This window comes from Metopolophium dirhodum, chromosome 5, assembly GCF_019925205.1.
Source record: "Metopolophium dirhodum isolate CAU chromosome 5, ASM1992520v1, whole genome shotgun sequence".
NCBI lineage: Eukaryota > Metazoa > Arthropoda > Insecta > Hemiptera > Aphididae > Metopolophium > Metopolophium dirhodum.
Genome location: NC_083564.1, coordinates 37,007,961 through 37,035,820, shown reverse-complemented (window position 1 = coordinate 37,035,820; position 27,860 = coordinate 37,007,961). Strand labels below are relative to the sequence as shown.

At 26.8% G+C, this 27,860-nt stretch overlaps 1 protein-coding gene across 1 annotated transcript; it reads left to right on the top strand.

Moving 5' to 3' along the window:
- Nucleotides 1-16,799, top strand: LOC132945217 (putative sodium-coupled neutral amino acid transporter 11). Its single transcript, XM_061014893.1, has 9 exons — nucleotides 1-443; nucleotides 6,360-6,447; nucleotides 9,807-10,016; nucleotides 13,044-13,296; nucleotides 13,405-13,490; nucleotides 14,462-14,623; nucleotides 14,694-14,950; nucleotides 15,708-15,791; nucleotides 16,416-16,799. Exons 1-9 carry the CDS (start codon nucleotides 342-344, stop codon nucleotides 16,596-16,598), a joined length of 1,425 nt encoding a protein of 474 aa, XP_060870876.1. The 5' UTR covers nucleotides 1-341; the 3' UTR covers nucleotides 16,599-16,799.
- The last annotated feature ends 11,061 nt before the right edge of the window (nucleotides 16,800-27,860 follow it).

The window sequence follows — 27,860 nt, the reverse complement described above, 5'->3', positions numbered from 1 at the left end:
TATAGTATTATCTGCAGCGCCAAACCGCGGAAAACACGCCTCACACAGTTTCCGCCGACCCGCAACGAGTAGCTCTCGTCGCTACTGCAACAACCATCGCCGTCTATAAAACACAATAATATACACAATATTATAGTATATGGGTACGTCATATTACGATACACACGCTTTGTACCTATATACACCACGCCATTCTCATCTCGACGCGAAACAACGAGCGCGAACTTACAGCACCGCCGCCGCCGCAATCCGCACACAATACAAATTCGCGCGTTCCCGTCGGCGGTCGTCGCGCGCCACATATATGAAGTTTTCCAAGACTGTGGGCAACAGCTGGCACAATGTGCTCGACCAACTCCAGCCAGGAGTACCTGGTGGCGCCATCAAAGGACGGCATGGACGAGACGAGCTACATACTCCAGCAGCGGCGGCGTCAACAACAGGTTATGATAAATTATATAATATTATGTATTATACACGTATAATAATAAATAATAAATTATAATAACATGTTAACGCTTAAGTTGTATAATATATCAAATCGTATATTATATTATTATTATTCTTTCACTTAATCAATCATCACTTTTAATACTGCACCGTATTATATTGAATTAAAAAATTTTAAAACTAATTCAAATTTGTTTTAAACTTTCGACATGCTGCGGGCATGCAACGTAATTCGTACCACCACGTGATTGACTCATTATAATTACCTGCGGCTGTCCACTGAATAATTGATAAATTATTTTCCAATACTAATTGTAACGCAAAGAACAATAGGTATAGAGAATAAAAAAAACTCTACAGAACTCGTTATTTTAAAAACCCATCTGGCCTATTAAAGTATTACAGAAATAACTAATTGCTTGATTAAGGCCTAAAACAAAATTGTTCTACAACTTAGTTAATTATCCGAACGAATAAGGGCCCACAGAAAATATAGTTGCTGGGAACAGCAGAAAAATATATCAAACTGATATACTCTATAACTGTTGCATGTGGCGTAAATATTGGCTTAGTATCATTTTTAAGTTTAAATAATCTTCAATTTATTTTCATTTATAAAAACTTTGTTTGTTTTTGACGTTTTACTGCTTCTTGCAGGTGTTGGCGAGTGACGACATACGGTATTATATGTATTTATGTCGTCTACTTATTTAATTTTTTCAATACTTTAAAATGGGTTATTATAAATTGCATCCATTTTTTATATTTTTGGTTATATTGGGGCCCGGGTATATTTTGTATACCTATGCGTTAATTCCACTCTAAGTATTTTTTATTTATAGGTACGTAAATTATTGCGTCTGGGGATATTTTTAAAAAAATCAACATTTTACTTCCATTTTTTAGATATGGTACTAGGTATTAATACATTAGTGATACTATTAGTTTTGCTGTTTGTTGTTTATGATTACATAATGTATTATTAAAAAGAAGTCTAAACGAATAATAAGTTTTTATTGCTCATGCTGTTTTTTATAACTACCATTTAGAGACTAGAATACTTGAGTGATAATACTATCAATATGATAATATTAATCATAGTGCCGTTTTAAAATCAGTAACATATTAATAGGTTAAATTTAATCAATTACAAATTTTAACGTATAGCTTTTAGTTTTTACAAATGTAGGTACCTATATGGCTATTGGCTAGGTATATATACCAAAAGACTAAATACCAACTGTATACGCATATAATTTTAAATACTGATTAATTTATGTACAATCATCTATTATTTCATTTTTGTGTTGCCTATAATGTATTATTTTTTTCAAACTATTAAAATTGAATTAAACAAAAAAAAAGTATTGTGAGTTCATCAATTAAATTGACTATAGTATTTTAGATTTTTCTTGGTATATATTCACTTGGTAATTTGAAAATTCTAGAATAAAGGTACTTAGATTTAAATTTATTTTATTAGGTCTATGTGTAGGTATCGTAAATATCTTAAAATCTAATAATAAAGTATTAGCTGGATTTTAAATATATAAATTACACAAATATAATGTAACTTCCAAAATTCCTCATAATGACATTTTAAAGTTATTTTTTATGTATTTGTACATAATATATAATATTATATTTTATACAAATATGTCATAGTATCAGACATAGTACACTATTATGTAAATTTAACTTTCATATTTTACAAACGTTCAAAAAATATAAGGAGAAATAAGTTTAAACTTAAATGTAATATCGGGTCGATTTAGGAAAAAAATATTGAAATATCAATTTATTCATGTTTACTTAATAGTCAATATAGTTAATACTTAATACTATAATTTATTTTATTACTGATATATATTGACGTAATGTATTTTGTTATTTTCATATAAAATCTATAGGTAATACCATAGTCTATATAAATTTAATGTTTACCACCGCAAAAAATTATTTCCTCACATATAGTCATATAAGAAATAACTTATAACTTATTAATATGTTTTCTAAAAGTTAGTAGAACATTGCTATATTTGTATAACCACAGTTTTAGAATAATAATATATAATATCGTACATAAATTTAAACTCATGTAGTAATGTCCTATATGCCTTTATAATATAATATTAAACAGCAATTACAGTAAAATTAAATATTTTTTATTATGAATTGTAGGTATATATATGAAAATAGCATTTTTACTATACATGTATACATTCGAAAATAAAATCTCCTTTTACTTTTTGCATCAAATGTTCAGTAAGGACGGTCATACAGGGTGGTTATCCAACTCCAAGAATATTCAAGTTCTAAATTTTTGGAATTTGTAAGTATGCTTAACTACTGCTTAAACACCATATTTTCAAATACTTGGATGTTAATACCTTAAAGAAGTCATATGCGCAATTGGGGGGTGCTTGGGGGTGCTTAACATCCCCAAAATTCATATTAACACCCCCAAATTGTTGATAGCATCATCGAATCTTTATTGACTATAAAAAAGATATTCTGCCTTAGGTATTTGGAAGCATTTATTTCTAAGACCTTATCATTTTCATAATAATAATACATGTGTTACCTATGCATAGGTACCTATCAGAATAATAATATGGATAAAAGTGTATTATGTTATAGATAATTGTTTATATTAAAATTAATGTGAAAGTGTAAAACAAAAGTTGTACGAAATGAGGGGTTGTCTGACCACTTAACTCGACATAAATCTATCACCCTCATAAATTTAACCAAAATTTTGCCTATGAAAGAAGTGTACTGTCGTCTGTCGTGATACAATTTTTTTTTTTAGATTCGTACCACTCTTTTATACAATAAATTATTAAGCAGGCTATTTTTTTTGAAAATGTTGACGTATATTACTAGTACCTATATAATTTGAAATTCATCAAAAAAGTATCTGATTTATGAAATAATGTGTATAATATATTAATATCCCATAATAATGGGTTGGTAATTTAAAACAAAATATTTTAGAGGTTTTTAGGAATTGAAAATTATATCTTATACTATACAAAATAATAATTTAGAAATTAGTCCTATAAATTTCGATTAAAACGCGTCAACAAATACAAAAAAAAAAATCTTCTAATTGAAAATGTGCAGCAAAATAGAGTGAATCTTATTTGAAGAAACTTAGTTTTTGTCCACATAGAATATTCTTTAAATGGAATAAAAACTATCGAGTATTTGAAAATATGGTCTGTACATGGCCTATATATAGGGATATTTAAAGATTCCAAAAATCAGAGCTTATATAGATGCATTATTAAATGTAAACGGAAGTGAACATGCTTGGTATTTACTGAATTCGGTATTCTATACATGACAAATAATTGTAGTTATAAAAAATTAAATGATTGTGAATTTTTTAATTTTAGTTAAAACAAATGCAATTGAATAAATTATTATTACCTAATTCTAAAAACCACCGATACTAAGAATATTATTTTTTAGATAATTTAGATCTATATACAGGTATTCAGACTAAGCACTTTTTAATAATAATAATTGTTATTTCATAAAATATTAAATAATACAGATCTTCATAAGATTCTTAGAGATATTAGGTAGATATTTTATTTATTGTAATACGAATTTCGTAAGCACATGCATAATTTCAATTATTGAATATAAAATAGTTAAACAATAATATACCTTTCAAAGTAATTTTACAAAATCTTACATGATTTAGATATTAGATATTGAATTAAATACTGGTAGTTTTGGAGTATTTGATTGCTTTTATTCGTTACTTATACATATATAATCTTCTATATAGATAACATTTATAATTATACACTATACAGTATTGACTATTGGGCATACAAAACAATTAATAATGCGATATTGTGCTATAAAGTATAATTACAATTCAAATAAATGCGTTGTTCGAAAATAAAAAAAAAAAGGTTTATTGAAATCGTTTTTAGAAATTGATCCATTTTAATTTTAAATCTTCTGAACCATGCTGGTTTATGTAAACATCATTAAATGTATACTTGCCTATTTGAAGTATTTACAAAACCATTGACTTCATTCTGTGGTATTGATTTATTTACTTCTATATAGTTCTATATAGTTTTATATTCATGAGTACGATATTCAAATGTACGCTCTATGTATGAGATGTTCGAACTTTGTTCCATATAATATTAATAATATACAAAATAATAATTTTTATTTTTACAAGAAATATTCAATCTATATATTTAAGCACAATAAGACGTATAATATGGGAGATGGGGATAACAAAACATTATGGGGTTACGTGAATAAGTAATCACCTATTAGTAGCACTTAGCTTGGATTTCCGGTTGATGATATTAAAAAGATAATAAGTGAAATGTTATACTAGGTATTTAAATAATTATAGACAATCGTTTATTTGATGAATATTTACATTAAGTTTTTTGTGACAATATTGGTAAAGACCTGCTACTCTATTAATCAATGTGTTTTATCTTTTTTTTCGGAACATATAATTTTGTCTTCGAACAAAATAATTGTTATCGTTTATTATATTCAATATTGTATGTGGCTATTTAAAAGTCTGAATCACAATAATTCGATAAATGTTATCTTATTCTAAAATTAATGTAGAACATGTTAAGGAGTTGGATAATTTTTCTTATTTAAGTATATTTATATTCAATTAAATGTTTTATTAAGTCGTTGTATTTAAAGTATTATTGTTAAACAAATTATAGAATAGCTTAATAATTGAAAACTATATTGACTATTCTACAAATAAATTAGATATACATTTTAAACATGTAATCATTTTTGAAGTGACACGTTGCAAAAATATAATTCAAATATAATGTAAATAGAAAATCCAATCTCTGAATTTTTTTTTAGGATTCATTAGAACTTAAATAATATATAAATTTAGTTTTCACATAGATTAAAAACGGATTTTTAAAAATAATGTGTTTGAACCTACATATTTTGTAAATAATATAATATTAAAGTTTAAATATTTTAATGACACAGACAGAAAAATTAATTACATAGGTACATTAATTAAATGCCTGTAACAGTCTGTGACACAAAGACAAAATATTCATTTGTACTCTACTGATTAGGTACCTAATTGTTATTAATACAATATGCGATATATATAAATTACAAAATTAATAAAATAAAATAATATTTTATATACAAAAAAAAATAAAATATTACAATTATGAAATAGTAATTATATTTAATATTAAATTATGATTTGAGAAAGTATGGACTTTGGAGTAATGATTATCAATAAAGTAAATGATAACTAGCTCAGATATTTGTATTTATAGCTTTATAGGACAACTACTATGCTACTGCAGTTGCTTATAATAATATGTTATTTTATTAAACATGAAATAGATTATAATTATTATTTATGAGTTGATGCAATTTAAAATGTAAGCAATTATTTTTAACTGAATTATAGGTATAACAATTTGGGTTGTCATTGAAAATTTAATTTACGGGAACTATTTTTTAATGCATATGTTTTGTATTCTTGTTCAACTTTAATAATACATAATTACAAAAAAATAAGAATGTAAAATAAATTTGAAATTGCATAGTGTATATCATAATACTCATTCTACAATACTCGCTCGTTGCAAGTCTAAAGTAATTTTTAAAAGTAAATTTTAACTCACAGCTTATACAAATCACATAAATATCCAAATATTAGTTTAACGTATTAAAATATAATGTATAAGTTTAAATTATTGAAGACATAGAAATTGCGTGGTAGGTAGTAATAACTATAAATAATAATATGAACTTACAATACCTACGTATTTTCTTAAACCTTTACCTCGACAGGTAGGTATGTACTGTATTTATTAACTAATATTTCACATACCAACCTTTTGTTGGATTTGTTATAGGTGATGGATGGAGGCGACAACCTCAAAAACTGTCCAAAGTTTGCGAGTTTCAATTACATCAACTCAATTATTGGTAGTGGTGTTATTGGTAAGTTACATATCTAGTTAAAATATTAAATACTTATTTATAACAGCTATTTAAATAGGCATGAACTAAATACAGTAAATACAATCTATGGATATTTCTGTTTAAAATTTTAGGTTATAAAAAAAATTCTATGATAATGGCAACTAATTAGTATTTACTATTCATTAAATTTAAGTAATAGATACAAAAATAGTACTTATCAGTTATTTTTACTATACAATTTTTGTTTTTCTAACTTTACAAGTCGAAAATTTAGTTTATTTTTAGCAATAAAATTATAAACAATGAACTTAAATATATCATTAAAAGTACTAGTACTTTTTAATTTAATATTCATGAAAGCAATTTTAGGATGCTGACATGCTGTATTGAATTAATTTCCGTTTTCATAGTTCATATATATAAATATACCTATACTTAGTGACTAGTGTATACATCCATTAGAGTTCTCAAAAATCTCAATTACATCACTATATAATTCACTAATTTAATAAGATTTGATTATTAAATATAATCTTGAAAAGTAAGTTGTTGAAAATTGTCCGTTTTACATCCTTGCGTGAAATCCTTATCTTACGCGCGTTACGTGTGGCTGTGGAACATTTATCAATTTTATTAATCATATGCCGATATAGACAAATTCATTACTATTTTACCTATAAACTGAACTAAAAAAATTTAAATGTTATCACATAAATAGGTACTCATAACTTTTTTAGCATTTAATGGATTTAAGTCTCTATAGTATACAGACATGATGTAATTAATCGAGCTTGTAATGCTTATAAAGATTTAAACAAATCAGTCAACATTTCAAATCTGTATGACATCTAAATACCAACAGTTTATGAAGATTTACGGCATGACTTCACTAACTTATACATTAAATACCATTAATAACTAAAATCAAAAAACGTAAAAATAAAAACATGCATTATTGTAAAACCAATCAAATTGTACATACTGCAAATAGGTATTTTGTTCTTGTATAAAATTAATATATTAATGTTAGAAAATTTTAAAAGCCAGGTACTATATTATAATATGACATTTTACAATTAAAAAGTTATGTTGTTTAAATTCGGTTAGGTATCAATATAATTCTAGAAATTCTATTGTACTCAATTATATTATATGTCGTGGTATACCACTATACCAGGTTATAATATATAATATAAATGCTAAGTGGTTTAACAACAATATTTTTCTAAAACATATATTTTTTCTATTTTGTGTCGTTATCATTTTTCATTTATTTTTAAATGTTTAATGGCAACATGCATTCTTCATCACAAAGCAAAATATATTTGGAGTACTTCGATGTATAAAGGTCGAATTTTGGATGAGTAGTTTGTGAGGTTTAAGTACTTAAAGTTTAGATGAATGGAGTGGCACAGTGGTACCCCGCAAAATGTTGGCCCACTATTCCTCTCATCTAAACTTTCAATATTCATAACTAATAAGTAATAAGTAATAAACTACTTGTCTAAAAATTAATTTTATAGATCAAAATACTCCGAATAATATTCTCTATCGAGATATGAAATTAAAAATGTAGGTATGTTGTCTTTCAAAGAAATAATAAATAGTAAAAAATGTTGTTTTGTGGCGGTTTAAAATTATGTGATAAAAATATATTTTCAAGTTCTTTTCTGAAATAATGAAATTCTTACGTTAAATAGATTACTTCGTTTAAAGAGTAGTTATTCAATTTCAAACCAATTAGACCATTTTTCTCATCTATTACATTCTTCAAAATTTGAATCTATATTATATTATAATTTGAATTAGGTATTTTTTCTATAACATTTACAAATTTAATTCTAAAAAGCGGGTAAGTGGATGTCACTTTGCTGTACAGTAGGTTACAAGTGGGTCGCTGTAATGGATAATATTAAATTTGAATTAAATTATAATATACGATAGGTATACGTATACCTAACTAATATCATTGTATACGAAAAACGATTCTGAGCGGAGATAGTTTATTAGCCAAGGATATTTTATATTATATTTATATTACCATTATGAACACTGTAGCCGATAAGTTGAATTATATTATTATTGTATATAATAATATACTTCAGAAGTTTAAACAAAACCAAAATCGCCCCAATGCACTAACTAGATTCAATTTCCCGCCAGAAATATACTGAAGTTGAAAATCGAAGTATTTTTTCGACTACTTATCATGTACACAGACACAAAAAAAACTTACATCATCGTAAAGTCAATTACATCGCTCCTCTCAGAATTTAAAAATTGTATGAAGTTTTAAACATATTTCAAAATGTTTGAAATATTGAACTTTTTTTTTTGCATTTCTTTTAGTCATTGGTTAGTATATTGGGTATTAACTATAAAATCTAAAATGTTTATACTATGTTATTAAAAATCTACTTCACATACTTATTTTATATTTTTGACATGCATCATATATTAAGTTATAATTTGATGTATTTAGTTAGTTATGTTATTAATTATTAGCTTATAAAGTTAAAACTATATAGGTGTATTATAGCTAATATAATAATATATATTATTTAAATTATTGATTATTTATTATAATACTACTTCCTTGATATCCAGAAATTATATTACACCGAGTGATGCTAAAAGTCATTATTAAACTGCTTTAACTGTCGAGTTTCAAATAAAATAAATAATAAACTTCTATTCTACTACAAAGAAAGCTAAATTCAACGAGTAGATATATATAAGAATTACTTCAGACCACAAAGATGTCCGTATTTATTTTTAAATGTCTACGGTTCTATGCACTTTGATAAATACAATAAATGTAAAAATTCAAATCGAGAAAATAATATTCAACAAGGGACTTTTAAACCACTTATATCGTAAGGTATATACTATCCTAAGACTAATAAAACTCACCATTATTGTAAAACCAATTTAAGTAATAACTTCCTTGCTTTTTCGTTCCACTAAGAACCTTAAATATATTCTGTTTGAAAAATAGTATGGTATGAAAGTGATAAAACTAGTTAGTTACAATTATATATACGTAATTACAATATTTTATAATAATAATAGAATATAATTAATTACAGTTTTAATTATTGTCAAATTAATATGTATTAAATTGTAAAGTTGAGGTAGTTACACACATAATAACATAATATAAGTGGATTTATTCGCGCGCTGACTTAGTTTTAATTATATAAACCCACAGTTACTGATTAAATGAAAAAAATATTGACAAAACCAATAAACATAGGTACTTATAAAGTTATAGAATATGACATGTAAATCACACCACGTGTCCTGGCGATAAGAAGAACGTAATTACTTTGAATTATAATTACGCATGATACAAAATTAAATTTGTTTTGTTTCAGGTATTCCATATGCGTTTAATTTGTCTGGTGTCGGAATGGGAGTTATATTATTGGCATTGGTAGCGATTGTCACTGATTACTCGTTGGTACTCATGTTAAGGAGTGCACACATAAGCGGTTCCTTTTCATATCAATCATTAATGAAATCTGCCTTTGGCAGATATGGTTTCGTAGTTTTATCCTTTCTACAATTTATTTATCCTTTCATAGGTAAGTATCAAGCAATAAAAATAAAATATATAAATAATATCCTCAACATTCTTAAAACTTTAAGTCTTAACAAAAGTTTAGCATGTTGGTAGTTTCAATACAGCTGTAACGACTTAAAGATTGAATCTTCAATAGGATTATTATTACTACTTAGGTAGGTAATTTAACTATAGAAAAAAATATAAAATATATTTTTCAGAGTACAACTATAAATTATACATCATAATATTCTTCTTTTTTATTACATATTGTAATATTTAAATTACAAAAGGCACGTTGGGCATAAAAATTATAAAATAAATAAATAGATTAATTAAATTTGCATTTCGTAAAACATCGATTTATTTTGGTACGTTATATGTATACTATTTTATAAGATTTTTTTGGATTTTTTCCGCTATTTATGATATATACAATGTTTGACTTTTTAGCTTTATTGGATTTATGATGATAACTATTTTTCTCAGACTCAAATGTTTGAAAATATATTACAAGGTTCCTCATAAGTACCTATTTGTGAAAATTTTTTGAAAATATTGAAATATAATGTTTTGTTACAAACATTTTTTAATTTGACTAAAATGGATATTTTCGATTTTGCTAATAACAAATAGTTATTATATTGTAATTCAACAAAAATAAACCGTAGGGACTTGAAATATTTCGCTATTTCGTATATTCAATAAAATCAATATTTATATTATCTAAAGATAACAAAATTTTCCAAATATTAAGACTAATTGTATGCTATTTATACCATAAATATTTTTACACTGGTCTACTGTACGTTGGTATTGATTTATAAGTTTATATCAATAGTAAATAGTAATAATATAGGAATGCTTTATTTTTGGAAAAAAGAATTCTAATTACTATATTCCCGATCTACTTATATAGTAATATAAATAAAATATTATAAGACATTATTAGAAGTATGGTCGACAGACAGCCTCCTCTCAGAATCGTTTTTGTTTTTGGTAACGATGGTTTATAATTTAATTCAAATTTAACTCATCCATTATTGTGACCTACTCAACGACGAAGTACACTCGAAACCTATACGTGTTCTGTGCCTACAGCAGAACGACTCCTTTTTTTTTCAATTACACTACCATGACTCACATGTCGTGTGCGTTTTCTTTCACCGTACCTCACACATACGTAATTTAAATTTTTTAATATTCAATGACGAATGTTATACTACCTATACATTTTGGGGAAAAAAATGAAAATTGTATTCATATAATATTCTAATATTATTTTTTTATATATTTATGTATTTCTGTTTAATTTCATTTTTTATATTCTTTTTATATTTTTTACGGTAGTACAATAGTGTATATAGTAGTGAAAATAAAGCTTATATTTTAACAAATTAGAATTATTTAAACTTTTCATTTTGAATTGCTAGTATATTTAATTTAACTATACATAATATATAGGCATATAATATATATTAGCATAAAAGATTGGATATTTGGATATTACTATACTAGCCATCAACGTAGTTTTAAATCGATAGAAACAATAATAGGTATAATAGGTAGCCAATAATTAATAATTTAAGACCCATAATATTATTATTTCACTGTATTGCTTGGATCTGTCAATGTTTAACAACTTTGATTAAACCTGTGTAAATATCGTATTTGAATGATTCTAAAAGCTTGTATGGGTGTTGTAACTTAATGTTTGTACAAATGCTATATGAAATTGTTCTATGCAAAAAACACATAAAACGTTTTAAAAATGAACAACAGTTTATCAGGTCTAATGAATTTTTGTCTTATAATTTAGTAATGTTTATAGTAATATATAAAGAAAAACGCATAAAAAATGTTCACTAAGACTTTATAGTTTATTATAATATTATGATGGAATAAGCTACTTTTGCCTTCTACACACATGCATTAAGTTCATCGCCAGTGGGCTTACTTTTGTTTTATAATTATTTCAACATCACATTTAGAAGTTTAGAACGTCTATTATACTTTATATTACACATTACAAGTTGATACTCCAGTAAACAAGCTTGATGTTGTGGGAGTATAGGGACACTAATTACACTAATTTAATCAATATCACTACCTAGTATAGTAGTATAGTACCTAGTGTAATACTAGTATAATTATAGACTAGTAGATAGGTACTTCAATGTATATTATACTGATTCTTAATACTTAGTTTATTACAACGATTATTAAAATTAGGTATATAGATAGGTTTGTAATATAGCCTTGCCAATAGTAATTGTTGCTGATTTGAAAAATCGATAGCAGCTCTTTAAATTAAAACGATTTTATTTATTAGTTAGACAATTTAAAGTTTTATTAATGATGATACATATTTTAATTATTACTAATTATATTATATCAACCAACTAGAAAGTATGAAATAATAAATACCAATATGTAGCCAAGTAGGTATACTAATTAATATTTATTCCGTGTATACTCCATAGTCCATTCAATATTTCTATCTAAATTATATATAAATTAAATAATAATTTTTTGTAATTCATACACTTACGTCCTACATAATATAATAATATTTAATACCAACTAAAAGTTTTAAAATATACCTATTGCACTTTATTATTAATAAATTTGTTACTACCCAAATTATATTTTATTTACATTTTGTTTAACTTTTGTTTTTTTTTTATCATAAATGTTATGTAATTGATAAAATTACAATGTATTATATAATGAATAATGAATAAATAATATGCATAACCAAATATATATCTGCAATAAGTACCTAGGTACCTAATAAAATTAGTATTAGGTAATATAATATTAAATGAATTTATTAAAATGTTTGTTACTAATTAATATAACATAAGATAATAACATTGACTATAATATCCAATGTACATCGGTAGTTATAATGTTATAACTTATAATAATATGCAATAATATATTAATATGTTTATATATGCGTTGTTATATTCTAAACGTTACATCTAAATTAATATGTAAGAACCTACGTACGATTAAAATTGCATTAAAATGTATCTTTTTACAGCGATGATAAGCTATAACATAATCGTTGGAGACACTGCAACAAAGGTCTTGATTCGGTTGTTTTCGCTGCCACACGACTCTATATTTGCTCAACGGTACTTTGTCATAGCAATGGCAACAATTTTTATCACGACCCCTTTGTGCATGCTAAGGAATGTAGCAAGACTAGCCAAAGCGTCTATTGTTTCGTTCATCATGGTTTTAGTTATCTTTGTGACCATAGTCATCAGATACGAATCTTTACACGACGTTATGTAAGCCTTAATTATATATCAGTATATAATATATATGCTTACCTAACATCGTATACGATTATTACATTTTAAAATAATTCCTCCGTCCCACTTTTTTAATTTCCACAGGTCCACAGTAACCGAAGTTGGTAACATAAACACATGGGATTTTGCTCGGCCTGGTGCGATTCAAGCTATTGGAATAATGTCATTCGGTAATATTTGCTCTCATTCATACATTATTGTAAATATTGACTTACATTACACTATCCGACAAGAGATTTTTAAAACAATACATATTAATAATACATAACCAATAATTATAATATATGTATAACTACCTATAAAAGGGATATCAGTATTTTATATCTCAATAATATTTGTACTGATTCCATTGTGACAGTAATAAACACGAAATGAGTGTATTTAAATAATAAAACTATGTAATATTATATGATTGAACAATATGCATAATATTATAGCATATAAACGTAAAAATAAATTGGGATTTGGGGCCTAGTGTGATGCGATGGTTGGCTGCAGTCACTAATGTGTGCTGTGGTCAAGCATCCTCCGATGTCACTAGCTCCCGGATGGGTGACCAGTGACCACCCGGGTTTTTAGTGACGAATCCTTGCCCTTACACACACGTGTTCCTCAATCAACCGTAACCCCCTACAAAATGCTAATGGTCATTGTTTTTATGATATAAACTAAATTTTTTTTTTGATTGGTGGTGGGGGGAGGGGGGATGGTAGAGTAAGAGTTTCGATCCTCCACACAAACATAACCAAATTACGCCACTTTATATAACTACACTAGGTATAGAAAATAAAAAAAGTATTTAGATTAAATAACAAAATTAATCAATCATACAAAATATATATATTCAAATGATAAAAATTAAGTTACAAAAATTGTTTCTATGTAATCCTTCATTTGTTATTTGAGATTTTATAGTGTATTAGTTCAGTGACTTCTTCAGGTCAATTCCGTAGGGGGAGGGGGGTGAAACATTTTTAGTCTTGAATATCGCTTTTAACAATTAACAACATTTATAAAATGTATATTAGCAAAAACAGAACATCTCACGACTTACGGGGGAGCGATCGCCTGCATTATTATATGTTTCTTATACTATACACCATACTCGTAGAATATTATGGTTTTTTCTTTTACTATTTAGGTTTTATGTGTCATCACAATGTGTTTTTATTGTACGATTCAATCGAAGGAGCTAGTCAAACTATTTGGAACTGTGTAACACACGTCGCGGTCACAATATCGTTCTTGCTAATGGTCGCATTTGGACTAGTTGGATTTGCTACATTTGGTGATCTCACTCAAGGTATCCTTGTTAAAAATGGATAATACTGTATACCTAACTGTAATTTGTGTTTACACTAATAAACGTATAGGTGATTTGTTGGAAAACTATTGTTGGAACGATGATTTAATCAATATATCAAGGCTGTTGTTTTCATTGACAACGTTGCTCACATTCCCATTGGAATGTATGGTTACTAAAGCTGTTGTCGATCAGACACTTAGGGGTGGTACCGATCCTGTTCCGATGTCAAAAAAAAGACACGCGATCATTACGGTTTCTATTCTTGCGGCAACCTACTTTGTTTCCATATCCACGAAATGTCTTGGAATAGCCTTAGAAATAAACGTAAGTGTTAAATACTATATTTAGCGTAGCTTATATAAATTTTACAGACAACTTCTTGAAAAGTGATTATTTTATTAAAAACTAGTGGGCTCTGCCTCCTTCTCACTTTGCATGCCAATCCACCTCCCACCAGACCACGCGACCCGGGCCTGAATGCTTCACCCCTTTTGCATCTTGAAATTTAATACCTACAATTTAAAATTATGTGGAATATGTAAATATTTTTTTATATATTAGAGAGATATACTCAACCATTTAAAAGTACATTTTAACATTAATGTATATTTTATACATGTAATGAATTGTTTATTCAAATATTATATAGTCAACATAAATAATAATTTACACCAATGTTCACCACTCTATGTTATACTTTGTTTATACTCTAAACATATTGTTGCATTTTTGGTGAATAGTATAAATAGTATAGCCATGTTTTAAAACTTAAAACTGACGGTATCAAAGTTACAAAGATATAAATGTATTAATATATCTTTAGCATGGAATTTTTTTTAAATTGAATATGTAATTTATACTTTATAGTAGGGTGGTCACCATGTCAGTATTTTAACGAGAGGGTTCCTTAAAGACTATCCTGAGTGAAGAATTAATTGTAGTTCATAGAAATCTCAAATACTTTTTGAAAGTACCTCCTCAGACACAAATTCCATGAACATATACTGATTGAGCAACAACACAGAAAACCATTTTCAAAGTGTATAATAATTCTAACTGTATAAATAATTATTTTTATTAGGGAGTTGTGGCCGCAATTCCACTGGCGTTTGTTTTACCGGCAGCAATTTATATCAAAATCTCCAACGATTCATGGAAAGAAAAGGTAATATCCTATCTAACACTATAATAGATGTAAATTATTATATTTGAACATTATTAAGCGAACATTATTAGATTCTTTATGGAACATTGCAATGTTAATTAAAGTATTGCAAGTATACGAGATCCCGTACATACAAAAGACAAAAATATGTTATAATACATTTCATGTGTTATATTTTCTTATACTTCGATTGAGTTATAAGTTATAACTTTTGTAAAAATAAACATTAATGGTATATTTAAATTTATGTAATTAAAAAAATATATTTGATTAGTTTAAATACAATTTCAACAATTAACTTTAACTACTTACATATAGTTTAAAAAAAAATTCTACTTTATTTTATACGAAATGTGATATATATCCATACATTACACATGATAAATATTCAGAAATAATCTTTGAAGTTTAAGGTAGGTACTCGGTCATATTTAAACAACATATAATTTTAATTATACCCAAAGTAGGTAGGTATATTTGAAGAGTCTAAAATGTTAGAATTATTATTTTTAGTACGCTGCTATCATATTTAAAATATAATTTAAATGTTGAATATTTTTTGTAATTTATAACCAAATTCAATAATAAAATTATAATGTATTACAATATTTTTATTTACTTTAGATTCCTGCGTATTGCTTGGCCCTGTTTGGCACAATAGTAGCTGCATCTGGAATATCATTAGTCGTGTACGAGATTTTAACTTTTACTGCGGATTCTTGTGAAAATGATAAGATAATGGATCACTGTAACATTAACGACACATACCTCCCAACTGGTGACATTATCCATTTACCATTGAACTAAATTGTTTTTAATACGAATATCGTTTAAATGATAACATTTATGGTTACGTTCTAGTCTCTAACAAATAAATATTTTTTAATGTTAATCTTAATTCAGAATGATTCTTATTTATTCAATCATATACATAGGTACCTATATAGTATGTAGGTATACCAAACTATAAGTATATAATATATAAATATATTAATATTATTACCTATATCTACCTATTTGTATTGATGTATCTCATTAAAGAAGATAACGATAAACCTAAGTTTTAATTTTGACGTAGGTTTGACCTATCAATAAAATACTTTTTTCTCGTTTCTCCATGGTTTTTCTTAATCCTAGCTTTTTTCGAATTTTGTAATCTTCTTAAGCCTTAATACCTATTAACTCTAGTGTTAAGAATAATTTATAAGTATAGAACAAAAAACTAATATTAATAACACGGTATAGTCTGGTTGGCAGATCCAACAAGGTTACTACGACAACTGGAGTTTATATTAAAGTTTAAAGTGGTTGATTCCGGTAGCTAATAACGATAGTTGTCAACCAATTACTTACACTTTTAAGGTTATGTATGAGTTCAATGATTAATATTGTTATTTGTTAACTGTAGATACAAATGTACAAGTGTTCAACTATGTTAATATAACTCATTTGAAACCTAATGTTCAAGATCTAATGCCGAATATTCTAACCCAAATGTAAAATGAATTAAAGCAACTCAATAAGTAGGAAACTTAAAATTCAAAAACACCAATATAACCGTAGGTATAAACTATTTGGGTGTAAAACCTTGGTAATGTACTCTAATGTCCTTCTGAAAACACTTCACAGATATCTTATAAATCGACAAAGTCAAATATAGATACCTACTTCATAATTATACAATTATTAAGTATCGTGATAAAATATATTACCAATTGAGAATTTATAGTCATAAAATACATAGCATAGTAGGTAGTAGGACCTATAGGTACTGCACTTGAATTCATGACACATATGCATTTATACTTTTTGATTAATTTAAAATCCAACTTTATGAAATATTTAAAAGACATTGTATTCAAAAAGTAACTTTTAAGTAGTTTTAACCCTCAGATCTGAATACATTGTTTATTAAATAAAATTTTTTAAACATTTTAATTCAATTTAATAGAGATATATAAACTGTATAACTAGGTATATATAGGAGTATTCGAGTAGGTATAGATACTTTATTCAAAAAATGTCGCAGATTATTTTATAAAAATTGGTAGTTCTTTCAACAATTATTAAACGTTTTCTGGTTATTTACGCTTGTATAGCTTTTAGAATATCTTAACTTCAATATTTCATAGATTAAAGTAAAATTATGCAAATTAGAGTTATGAAAACTATTTTCATTAATATTATATTAGGTAATATAATATCTAAAAGAATACTTAGGTAGCTGATATCGGTATTTATTATTTAAAGGATCCCTAAATTCTAAGCCAAATTAAATTTTTTAAATGCAGTTTTGAATATTTTGATTTTTTTTTTAAGAGGACATTTTATTTAATATTTAATAATTATTAAAAAGTTGTGTAATATTAAAACTATATTGCTATAAATATGAACTATATTCATATATTTTAATACGAATTCATTCGCTTGTCACATTGACATTTTAAAATATTAAATAACAAACAACAAGTGCGCCAAGCATTTGTGCAATGTATCCCTGAATTAATTGATACTCGTATAGTTAAAATAATTATAAACTAATCAATCATTTATAGAAACTAAATTTGGTTTCGAGTTTTCAATATAAACCTGACCATTATATAATATTTATTAATTTTGTTATTCTTTGGCTGTTCATTATGTTTTATATAAACTAATTGATTTTACTTATTGTGCTATGAGTTTAATGATCATGTATAGAAACTTATTTATTACGTCATTATTAGATTTAATTTACATAATAATAATTTTCTTACAGTACATTCAATATTATATTGTATTCGTAATTAAATATTGTCATGAAACTATAGTAAAATAATATTTGTTTAAGTAACTTATATAATATGATAAACTACGAAACATACTAAATCATTTTGGTTAATTTATTATAATATATAACGGACTATTGTAACAAAATTGTAAATGATAAATAAATAAATATATAGTAAACACAATAGTTAATAAGAAGTTATTAGAAACATTTTATGTATAATATCTAGTTTAATAATCAAACACTCAACACTGAGTAAGAGGATTAAAAGATCATTGTCCAAAGGCTGAGTCTTGTCATTTCCTTACCTAGTGCATAATATTATGGATGTAACCATTCGTGACAGGATACAGCAAGCACAGTAATTATGACTATTATATAGAAAAATGTTATTGATATTTTTTTATTATTAATCGTTATTAACATAGACTACAAAGGCTCATTACTACAATTACTTATAACCATATTATATACATATAAATTAAAACATCTTAATTTTAGTTACACATTTTTGTTATATAATTATACCTACCTTTTAAAGTTTTAGCTAGGTTATTCATTCTACTTTCAAATGTGATTTTTATTTTAAACGATCTTTTGATTGATGAGATATATATTTTGGGTTTGCAGGTTTGGTCCAAGTTGTACGGTTCTTTAAATCTGGTGTATCTTAAGTATTCTGATTTCTGTTATTATGTGTTTGGTTGTAATTATCGTTCCACAAATTGTACTTATAATTTGAACATATTTACTTGTATAGGTAGTATATACAAGTATATTCTATGTAAATTATTCACACGAATATTCAAGAAATATAAAATAGTGAAGAAAACTCGCTTGTATACGTAACCTATATATTATTTATTATTTATTTATTTTATTTATATAGCTTCTAGTACACAACTATTATAGCTCAACAATTATGTAGTATGTGGATTGTGGATATATATATATGCGGACAATATTACGAGATAATTATAAATATCTATCATGATAACAATAGTATAACATTACAAGCTGGACTGTTTGCACAATATAAAGGTGTATAAATATAAAATATACAGTATAAAAAGCTATTATATATTGTAATGGATTATGAGTGGTTTCTAAGAATTATCTATGGAGATAATTGTTTGTGTAAAGCCGCGTCCACACTAGTTGTGCGTCACGTAAGATTTGGTGTGCGGCACGCACGCTATCCGTTGGCCTACGGATCGCTTGCGCCGCAAATTTTTAAACAATGTAATTTTGCTCAATAGTGTGGACCCACCTTAAGACCTCGGTTAGAAGGGAGATTAGGGGACCAATTAACGAATTTAGATTCGAAATACCTGTATATTATAATATACCTAAGTAATTATAATATATTAATTAATTTAATTTTTAGAATCACGTATTATTTTAAAATAGTGTAGTAAGGTATTTATTGTAGGTATGCGTAGTACTTATATAGTAAAATAGGTATAACTAATATAAATACAAAAATCGACACCATTTCAATCAAAATCATGAATATGATATATGAATCCATCATAATACAACACATTAAATATTATATGTACCTACCAGCTACCTATATCTAATCTTTATATATGTACTGTACCTTTGTCCTATATTATTGAATGTACAAGAATGTGTATAAATCAATAAATAAGCTCAATGTTCGATAGGTTAAATTAAAAGTACGTAAGTATGATATTATGTGCATGTAAATATAGCTATTTAGGACTGTGTTCTTCAATAAACACTTTAATATGAAGACGTATATAATCAATTAGAAATTACATTGTCAAATACAATTTGCAATCAAATGTACTGTTTGAACTATTTAAGTTCGACAGTCGTATTTAAACAATTCTAATTTCGAACCCGATCTGAGTTATTTAGCAATGTTTGATTGCGATTAGACTTCAAAGGCCAAAGGTCTGTTTAAGACATAATGCATTGCAGCATTAGTGACAATCGATTACTGGTCAAGAATTTTTTATCTTAAGGTTCGGATGAAAATTCAATCTTACTACAAAAATAGCAAGTTTTATAAAATATGTAAACAATCTATATAATCTATACATATAAAATCAAAATACCACTTAGTCACTGATCGCTGTAACTCACAAACGTACGAACTTGAAATTTGGAATAGAGGTTCTCCTCTTCTCCTCATATTTTCACCGTGCAATAAGAAAGAATTTGCCAAAATTCGAATTTTAAAGAGGTGCTCAAACAAAAACATTGAAGTTTACATTGCAAATTTTATTTTTATTTATTAATAGTTTCCATTGGTTACATTCAACAGTAGAAATTATTTGTGTTTATTTATTATCGGTTGCCATTGGTTTTTTGGGCAGATCAAGTACAATAGCTTGCATCAAATCGAATTATTGAAAATTGCCTACCAAGGTGATTGATGAAAGAGTTGCCCTTTGTCCGCGATCCGACGTAGTCGGATTGCCTACCAGGGTGGCTGAGTGCACTTACTGTAGGCTGCAGCATGTTACACCCAAAATTAGTTGAACAATCATATTTTTTTTAAGATTTGCGTTTTTTTTATGGGTACCTAATGAAGTGCTATAAAAATTAATTTACCATTAATACCGCTAGAAACATTTCAATACGTTTTCATTAACCGTTTTTTATATTCACTTGCCGATCACATTAAACGATAAAATTTAAATAAAAAATTATACATATCATGGCCTGAAAACAAAATAAACAACCAATAACGGGCGAAGCTGTGACGGGTCGGCTAGTATAATATAATACTGTATACAACTATATATATTTTAAAGTTTTAAACAATAAAAAAGGTGGACAAGTGGGTACCACTCTGCTGTACAGAAGTGTTCGAGCATTTCGTAGTAATGATGGATGTGTTATATTTGAATAAAATTCAACGATAACGGATAAATCAATAATCATTATATACGAAAAACGGAGTCGTTATGTACTTATGTCAGCCTACCTAGCATACTTGCATAAACAATCAAATTTAATAGTTTTTTTTCTGTTTTTTTAACAAGATAATACACAATCCTTATACACAGTTGTATAATAAGCGTATACGATAAAAGCAAGAATAACAATGAGACGAAAAACATGAGGCCAGAAACTGGCCAGGTGGATGTCATGGCACGGGTTGTGTAATTGCATATTTTAGGTCCTTTCTTCTTTTATTGACTTTAATATTTATTATTATTAATATTATTATATATAATATATGAGTCCAAAGTGTTATCTATTGTTTGTTTAATGCCTTCATTTAATTGTTTACTACATTTGTAATATGTTATAAAAATTATAAGAATGAATCCATTTCATGTTTTTATGAATAAATGTGATTTGTATGCTTGGAATTTTAAATAATCATGTTTTATTGTTTTTTTTTAATTTTTAAAGTGTTTCAATCAAGTTATATTGTCTTTATTAGTTAATTAAAATTAACTGTATTATTGTTGTGTAAAAATTAAAACAAAATATTATGTGAATTAGTTAGTATTAATTTGTGTATCTAGGAAGTTTAAAAGTATTTAACTCTTTTATATAAATTTTAAATAATGCATACCTAGTCAATTATAAGCATTATTATTGTTGTTTAATCATTTTTTATACTACGTTAATATCTATTATTATAACACGTTTAATAATTATTATTTATACTGTAAAACCATTCTATTATTTTTTAATATTTAATCATCTCGGGAGCTATTCTTTGTATACATATCAGTAAAAAAAAGAAATTCAGAAAAAAAAGCTTTACCAGAAACCATAAAAAAATATAATAATTAGACCATTTGAAAAAATAAAGTTGATTTTGCTATTGGTACACCCGCGTGTTTAAAAATTTTGAAATTGTTATAAAAAAATTGCCTGTTAAAAATAAAGAAATACGTCTTTTTTCGTTTTAACGAAATTCTATGTCATTGATCCATAATTGTTAAAAACACCCGCGTACAATGACATAAGATACACTCTGTATAGGTACTTGTTTAAATAGTTCTACACATACTACACACAGGCGACAGGCGTTGCTATGTGCCGCAAAATTCCACAATTTTTATTGTTGGTATTAATATTTTACGTACCTACAGTTACATTTATATTATTTCAAACGCTACCCCTCCTCGACAAAAAGCAAAAAGTTCTAAGGGGTGGGGTGACATAGTCGAATTGAATAATAAAATATATATACATAACGATGACATCTGCTTGTGAATCAAAATTAAAACGACGACGTAATGAATTTATGAATTTAACATAAAATTAGAGTTAGAGTTTATATAAAATTAACAAGTTTTAATATGTCCATCAAAACCTGTCCACGGTAAAAAAATATATTATGATTGGCACAACTCCCATTTAAATTTACTTTATTAATTACGTTAAAAAAATGTAAGACCTAAAAGTAATAATATACATTTTACAAATATTTATATTTATTTTACAAATAAATAAGTTGCAACACCGAAAAACAAAAATCTACAACACAAATTTTTTGGTGTAGAATAATTTAAAATCTTAAAACCGCTCTCCTGTAAAATGTAGTGTCTGTGACATACAACTTTTGGCCTCTTAGCCATCAATATAATATTAATTTTATCAGCTATATAAAATATATAACGGTTCATCGTTAAATTAATTGCATATGTATTTCAAAAAAACATGAATAATTCCTATTATATGTCACACAGGTTGATCTTGCAACTGCTACGACAAATTTAATGTGAAATTTTTTTAAACATTATCCGCTTTGAATACGTCCAGAAAAGAATACGTTTTAAGACTGTGCGTCTTGATAACAACTAATTTATATTATTAAAGTGTATAATAAATAATAATACACTTTAATTATATTATATTATATTAATAATTAATGTATTATAATTGAAAATAATAATTATTGCAGTAATAAAATATATAATTGAAAAATATTTAATACCTATATCTAGGGTATAGTAACTAGGTACACTAAAATAGGTGTACCTACATACTAATAAAACATATGAGGTGTATAATAAAATATATATAAGATATAAATATTAATAATATTATATTGTTTTAAATACTTTGCGCAAACCTAAGGTGTTACCCGGCGTATGGTCAGTGTTCGGACTTATCTAGATAAATTTATCTAGATGAATATCTAGATAATTGTTTGTTCATCTTTTATCTTATCTAGATAAATAGTTACAAGGTATCTAAACGTTCATCAATTTTTTTACTCATCTAAATGAATTTATCTAGATAAATTTTTTATTGATAAAAATCGCGAAATTGTACAAGCGCATTTAAATATTTATACAGATTCTCAAACCAAGTTTATGGTTTATAAATAATGTAATTATTTTTATTTATATCATCATTATTATTATTATGTTCCTAGTGCTCAACTAAAATATACCTAAATTTAAAACCCATTTAAAAAAAAATTGTATCTCTTTTTTATCTAGATAAATATGAGTTAAGTTATCTTTTATCGCTATCTATAGATACATTAGAGTTGCATTATCTTTATCTTTATCTAGATAAAAAACTGCTCATCTAATCCGAACACTGCGTATGGTATATGCAAAAAAAGGCAAATATAAACTGGGCCCGCAGTTACCTTTTTTTGCTGTAAACTCGGCCCGGAAATTTTAGGTAATAAAATAGGTCGATTGTAAACTCGGCCTAGAAATTTAAAATAATAAAAAAGGTCGTTTGTAAACTCAGCTCGATAATTATTTTGTCACATAAAATATAATAAGCACGATATAATTTAATCTGCAAATAATAAATAACGTATCTATATTCTATATCTTATCGGAACAATTTGTTGTTAACGAATTTTTTAATAGGTACTGAAACATATTTTTTACATTTTTACTCAATTTTAGTGAACTATACATTTATATAACAAACTTCATACTATAAATAAAAATATGAAAATAACTTTTGGAGGATAATGATAATCGCCTCATCATGATGGTGTCCTCTGGGTAATGCTAAATGCCAAATGGTTCTCAAAAATATTATACATACATTTTTATTCGAGTCGAGTTTACACGTCAATCATTTTTACCTATAAAAACCCCCATCCGAGTTTACACCTAAATAATTTTTACCTGAAAAAAACACAGGCCGAGTTCACAATTATCCGCAAAAAAAGGTACTTATTACACTTATCGTGGTGAAATGAAGGGTGATACCAGATTGCGGCCAAAAGTAACCTTTTTACTTTTTTGATTATCCTGATTGCGGCCCGTACACAGTAGGTAGTAGGTACTATGTAGGAACTACCTAAACAGTGGTTATCAAACTAAATAAATATCACGTACGTTTCTCCAGCCCCCCCCCCCCCCACCCATATCGAATTTCAAACTTTTTTTTGGTTAAATATTTAGCGTGCAATTAGCGTGAATTGGCGTGACTGGTTTTGAAATTTACGTGGCACTAGGTCAGGTTTAAACATGTAAACAAAGTGAGGGGGGGCAACAGCACCTCCTCATCCGAATTTTGAAGTTTAAGGACTTTTTTATGTCTCAATATTTAGCGTGCATTTGGCGTGAATTTGCGTGACCTATTTCGAAACCCTGCATTCAAAGCACCAAGTACCAGGAGCGATACCATTTTTTAGATATTTATGTAATGTAATATATAGTATACTATATAGGTACATAACTGTTCATCGACAACGTTAGTATCAGACATCAGTCTGCCTGTACTGCTACACATACTGTATATATATATATATATATATATATGTTACTGTTGACAGGTAAGTTAACTACTATGAGTACCCTATCATATTGATCATTCAATATTGAATTAACCACACAAATTGTGTAACCAATAACCATTAAAATAATTAAATTAAATGATTGGTATAAACGGCTATTTTTTTTAGCATATTATAATCTACATTAATAAATATAGGTACTAACGTATATTGCCTAACATAAACACAATTCTGTAGTATGATTTCAATTAATTTATTCAAAAATACATACATAATAATAATAATAATAATAATAATAAATAAAAGACAATCTTATATTAAACTGACCATTATAATGCTAAATACTATGATATTATACTGGATTTTATAATGATTAATATACTCTACAGTCTACATTTAATAATTAACGTTTAATTGTATATAATATGCTATATTAATATATTTATTTACATTATATACAGCATATAGCTTAATTATATAGCTATATGCCTATATACATATTATGTAAAACTATATGAGTATAATAATATATATAAAAGAAATAAACTATACTAGTATATAATAATATATAATAACAATTTTATTTTATTTTTTAACAAAACTTCTAATGTATTTTCTTCATAGCGTAATATTGTCATCTCTGTGATCAATTTTGTTAATTATATGCAATATAATAACAGTCAGATCACTAATTTTTTTTTAATAAATAATATTTATAAAGTGTATGGATATATAATTGAGTACATTATGTAGGTATATAATATTATTGATACTAAAAATGGTAATTCACCGAATACGTACAAATAAGCGATTTAAGGTTTTATTACACACAATATTCATACGAATTAAAACGGTTAAATAATGTTTAATTCAGTCTTCGACGCTGAGTAGAAACGGTTTAAATGCTCGAATTTTGGCAGGAAAAATCATCTGATTAGCTAGGTTATCCCGTAGGCTTAGGCGATAGGCAATGTGACGTTAGGTAGGTACGATTGAAATTCAAATTTAAAATGATTTTGTTTTACTAACGGAATTATAATTACATAATAATAAAAACATGGGCTAAGTACAAATTATAAAGACAAATATAGTGATATAGGCAAGTTTTTAACATATATATTTGGATTACCATTTTTAGATCCTTAAATGGTAAGTTAATGTTTTGCAATTTTGCCATAGATTTAGCTTCTGTACAACCTGAAATGGCTAAAATCCAAACATTTGGTGATTATTTGGTAGACAATTATATTGATGATGATTCTGATTTCCCACCTGAAATACGGGCTACTTGTATTTCTAGTAAGTATATGTATTATTTGACAACGAATGCGTGTGGAAGTTTCCATTCAAAATTCAAGTCACTATTCTACACTTCACCTAGTACTATTATATAGTATATAGCGGTAATCGAAAAAAAAACCGCGGAAAATAAATCCCCCGACAAACAACCCCGGAAAAAAATCCCCGACCCTAGGAAAAAAAATCCCCAGACTACAATATTACTCACAACCACGAATTAAAATATACTAGTATTATATTATATTAACCAGTTGCAAGTGGGCTGGTATAAAGTACGGATAACTCGGTGGGCCGAATTTGTCCAATCCGGCCCTGAACCTAACAAGTAAACTGAACTTACTGAACCTTGTTAGTTAAAATAACACAAATGGCTCTGGTCTTTAAACTCGAGGGACCTCACTTCACCTGTCAACTCCAGTCACCAAACTCGAGTCCCTTGCGCGGCATTGTAGGAGTGTTGCATGCATGCGCGTATAAACGTAAAACCACAAACTTTGGATGGCTATAACTTCCAAAATAATGGTTTCCGCAAAAAAATCAAACAGTTTCAAAATCAGCGTTATAGAACACGTCTTTAAAAAAAAATTTTGAGATTCGTGAGGGGTGTGGTAAAGTGCATTTTAGCCCAAACATTTTTATTGTTATATTTTAAGAGCCATTCGTGGAATACTGGAATAGTGAATTCGTAATATCATTGATATTTGGACAATAATTTGGACAAGTCATGAGTGCTTCACGCCAGTGAATATAGCGATAGAAACGCGCAGTTGATATCACTGATATCACGCATTCACGCGCACGATTGGTACAATTGTTATCAAGCGCAATTTATATCACCGCTAACTTAGTGATAAATATGCGACGAGTACTGACACTCATGCGCAATAGAAATCAGTCACCTTGCGACTGGTCTTTATGTTGTCTTCAACACGTAGTAGGCGTTTATAATGCAGTAGCTCTATCCATAGTATATGATCTAAGGTCCTATCCATATCTTTATTATCTATGTGTGTATCTTAGCAGTCCGTGATAATTTAAATTTAACCAGACAGTAAACAAAACGCTGTGTCTAGGTACCCGGGTGCCCGTCTACGCAAGTAAATACAATTTACTGTCTGGTTCTTAGTTGTGGTTATTTGTTTTGGCGACAGACCCATTGATAATAATTATCTATGGATTTTACAGATCCACCCCCCGCCGGCCTAAAAATTGATAAGCTTTCGATTGCCCATGACGCCAATAACAAATAATATTAATATTATTAAAATTATTAATTACAAATACT